The sequence below is a fragment of the Ipomoea triloba genome, chromosome 10, assembly GCF_003576645.1.
Source record: "Ipomoea triloba cultivar NCNSP0323 chromosome 10, ASM357664v1".
In the NCBI taxonomy this organism is placed as follows: domain Eukaryota; kingdom Viridiplantae; phylum Streptophyta; class Magnoliopsida; order Solanales; family Convolvulaceae; genus Ipomoea; species Ipomoea triloba.
Window position 1 is genome coordinate 763475 of NC_044925.1, and position 3930 is coordinate 767404.

At 40.0% G+C, this 3930-nt stretch overlaps 1 protein-coding gene across 1 annotated transcript; it reads right to left on the reverse strand.

Annotated features, from left to right (window-relative positions):
* Positions 1-569: 569 nt before the first annotated feature.
* On the reverse strand, positions 570-3830 carry LOC116032497 (probable serine/threonine-protein kinase PBL21). The gene is made up of 5 exons (XM_031275088.1): positions 3203-3830; positions 2747-2925; positions 2404-2593; positions 1734-2125; positions 570-1229 (listed from the first exon to the last, which is right to left on the reverse strand). Exons 1-5 carry the CDS (start codon positions 3288-3290, stop codon positions 954-956), a joined length of 1125 nt encoding a protein of 374 aa, XP_031130948.1. The 5' UTR covers positions 3291-3830; the 3' UTR covers positions 570-953.
* Between the last annotated feature and the right edge of the window lie 100 nt (positions 3831-3930).

The window sequence follows — 3930 nt, forward strand, 5'->3', positions numbered from 1 at the left end:
TTTTTTTTTTTTTTTTTTTTTTTTTTTTTTTCTAGTGCAGGCAAATAGGCTCACACGGACAGTTTAGTTGGTTATTGAGTGATAAATTGTGACAAAGACACAAGACCAAGCTGTGGTGTGGTGGCTGCCACCTAATGAGCGGTTGAGTCACCGTGATTCATCTCACCGCTATCCCATCAGGTTGAGGTGTAGCCAAGGGCAAGAGAATTTTGTCTTTTGTGAACAACAAAACAGTAGACAGTTAAACACAATACAACCCTCCTCACCACTATCCCATCAAGTTGGGGTGTAGCCAAGGGCAAGAGAATTTCGCCTTTTGTGGGCAAAAAAACATAGGCAATTAAACAAAATCCAACCCTCCTCACCACTATCCCATCAGGCTGGGGTGTAGCCTGAGACGAGAATTTTGCCTTTTGTGGACAAGAAAACAGTAAACAATTAAACACAATGCAACCCCTCCTCTATCCTATCGGCCTATCAGGCCAAGGTGTGTAGGGCCCTAGGGGCAAAGAGTATTTCACCTTTTGTGGCAAGACAACAGCATTCAGTTAAACACAATGCAACAGGAATTACTCACAAGAAAACTCAGAAAGTATAATTAAAAAACATTGGACTATGTATGAATGTTGGTTGATCTGTCATCAACAACTATTTACAGTGTCATGGCTGGACATGTTTTACACTAAAACATTTGGAACCTAAGAAAACAACATAAGAACAATTCTTAACATCTTTGCTTCTAAATTTGTGGCAAAACTGTGCATGCACAAAAATGTAGCAGCAAGATGTCTTCTTCTTACCTTGTACTAAAACAAAAAAATAAGTTCCCCAGTGTCTTTCTTTCTGTGCCTCTAGAGGCAAACATTGGTTTTTGGCAGACACCTGTACACCTAACCTTAACAACAAAGCTGCAACCGGGCTTTTTAAAATGGAACGGAGTCGTTTACTGGACCTTATCTTTTATGATCGTCGTTGGGATCTAGAGGTGGAACCAAGTGCGTCTTGCCATGAACTCCGGGTTTTTGAGAATCTGAACATTCGGCCTGAGAGACAAGGTACTCGAGCGCCACGACAATGTCGCTGATAAGTGGCCGGAAGTTTGCTTGTTCCTGAAGGCACATTGCAGTGATCGCAACAGCGTGCTGCAGACAACGGACCGAATATTGCCCTTCCAACAGAGGGTCGACCATCTGAACAAACTTTCTCCGATCCCTTAGGAATGGTTGAGACTGCAAAATGGTTAAATTCACTGTTTAGATGAAGATGGCCAAATCAAACAAAGATATATTGTGTATCGGGAGAATTGAAAGTCCATATTAATAGCGGGGATCAACATCCAAGAACCACTTAAGTTGCATAGATTCATAGCCTTATGAAATTCTTGATAGAATCAAAAACCAACATTCGTGTGTATTGTGTAGCATTTGTAGTCCAACTATCAACTTAGGCTTTTATTGAGATGGAGCACATACTTCAATTTAGTATCAGAGACTCAGAGTCATCCCCATGCCAAAGGTAATGGGTTCGAGAAACTACAAATCATATCGATTTTAATAGAATTGAATTTGGATCCGAAATGAACTATCATGTGTGAATTAAGCGGTGAAATGCATACTTGCTCTGTGTAGGAAACGAAGCAAACATAATAACAAAAGGAAAATAGTGTCACGAAGCCGATTTCCATTTTGTAACTAATATGCATAGATATGAAAGTCGAAAGAGTATGAACTCACCCAGACAACCAAGTTCTGCTCGCCTTGTTTCCTAGCGTTATCGTAAGCCTTGCGCCCGGTTATCAGCTCTAACATGACCACACCAAAGCTGTAAATGTCAGATTTTAAAGTAAGTTTACCACTCATCGCATACTCCGGGGCGCAGTACCCATAGGTTCCCATCACTCGTGTTGAAACATGTGTGTTGTCACCAACAGGCCCCAATTTCGCAAGTCCAAAATCCGATAACTTTGGCTTGAAATTGTCGTCCAACAATATATTTGAAGATTTCAAGTCGCGATAAATGACCGGTGGATTTGCTTTGCAATGAAGATACTCGAGGCCCTGAGCCGCACCCGCAGCAATCTTTAGTCTTGTACACCAACTTAGTGGCTTAATTCCAGGCTCCAAATCTGAGAATCAAAAGCAACAATGCTCAAAGAATCAATCGAAAATCATCTTCTCAAAAAGAATCAAAATCTGTATCTTTTTGCCCCAGGATGTTGTTAATTGTTATGTTAATGAAACTTTGTTGCCCTCAAAGAATAACAATAAAAGTGAACTTCTAAACTTCAGAAATAGCAAGATAATAGAAACGGAATCTAAAGACCAACTAGTTAACCGGTAATCTCATGTATAACAAGAAAAATCTCTTAAACAATACAAAGTTTTAGAAGATTTAAAGAATTACCGTAAAGGTGATTCTCCAAGCTACCCATAGACATAAATTCGTAGACCAATAGTCTCTGATCTCCATCAGTGCAATACCCAATCAAATTGACGAGATTCTGGTGATGAAGTAAACTTAACATCAGGACCTCGACAATAAACTCCTGGTTACCTTGTAGGCCATCAAGATTAAGTCTTTTCACGGCAACAATCTGATCATAAGCTCCATCGTTAGCTCGAACATAAGAAAACCAAAACTTAAGCAACCGAAAGTAAAAGAAAATCAAGTAACCGTGCTCCGGGGAAAACCAGATTTTGCACAGAATTAAACCAAAACTAAAGCATTTCAAGGCGTAAAAACTTGCCAGATCAGAGTCCAGACGCCCTTTGAACACACTCCCAAATCCACCTTCTCCAAGCAAGTTCGATTGCCTAAAGTTTTGCGTTGCGGTTGCAAGTTCCTTGAATGTGAAACTACGGGCGACATTGCCCTTGTGGGCACTGCCCTCCACAGTTTTCCCTCTCAAAGAACCTCCTTTCCTTCCTACAGTTCAACACACACACACACACACAAAAACACATTATCATCCCCAAGAACAAACAACCAAGATAGAAATCAATCACACATTATACCATTTATACATACAACACCCTAGACTGAACAATTTAGCACAAATAATGGCAATTCCCTTCACATTCACTGGAAATAATGTTCAAAGCAATTCATAACAATAAAACACACAAGCACATTGCATAAAGATATGAACTTTCACACAAATAATGGCAATTAAGAACAGATAAACACAAATCAGAAACCAAACCTGAAGTATTGGCGGATCCACGAGCCATATCTTCATCATAATCCCTTACATCCTTACTAGAAGGCCTAATACAATAAAAGCAACCCATTGCTCAAAAGAACTTTCTTTTCCCCTTTCCCAGAACCAAACCCCAATGACTACAGCAGAAATCCCAGAGCCCAGATTCTCAAAGCAAAACAAACACCCACCACCCAATTTGGACTACATAAAGAAAATCTTCTTCTATCTCTATAAATTATCCTAAGAGGAGAGACGCTGCATTCTCTCCCCTTAGGAGAAGGAAAAAACTGGCCGAGAGAAACCACCCAATGAGGCTATAAAACAAACAGACACAAATTTAAGGATTCTTTAACATTCACAGATCTGCAGAGGGTAAGAACCAGATGGGAAACGAGGTGTGCAATAAATACAAAGCTGGGTAGGGAGAGATGTGAAATTGTGAATAAGGGAATTGTTGGTAACGCAAGAAACTGCGTAAACACCACACGGTAACGTGAAGATTCTTGGCAAAAATAACACACACACAATCTCAGTGTTCCAACGGAGGGGTTTGAACCAAGGAATGAATGGGCAAGAAAAATAATGGGAACCCAAAAATTAAAAATTAAAATTTAAAGGACCCCTTTTTTTGTTTTTGTTTTTTTTGCCTAATCTTGGTAATAAGTATCCTTATTCAGCGCCAGCTTTAGCGGTAATTTCTTGCTTTGCTTTCTTGACCCCCCCCCCCC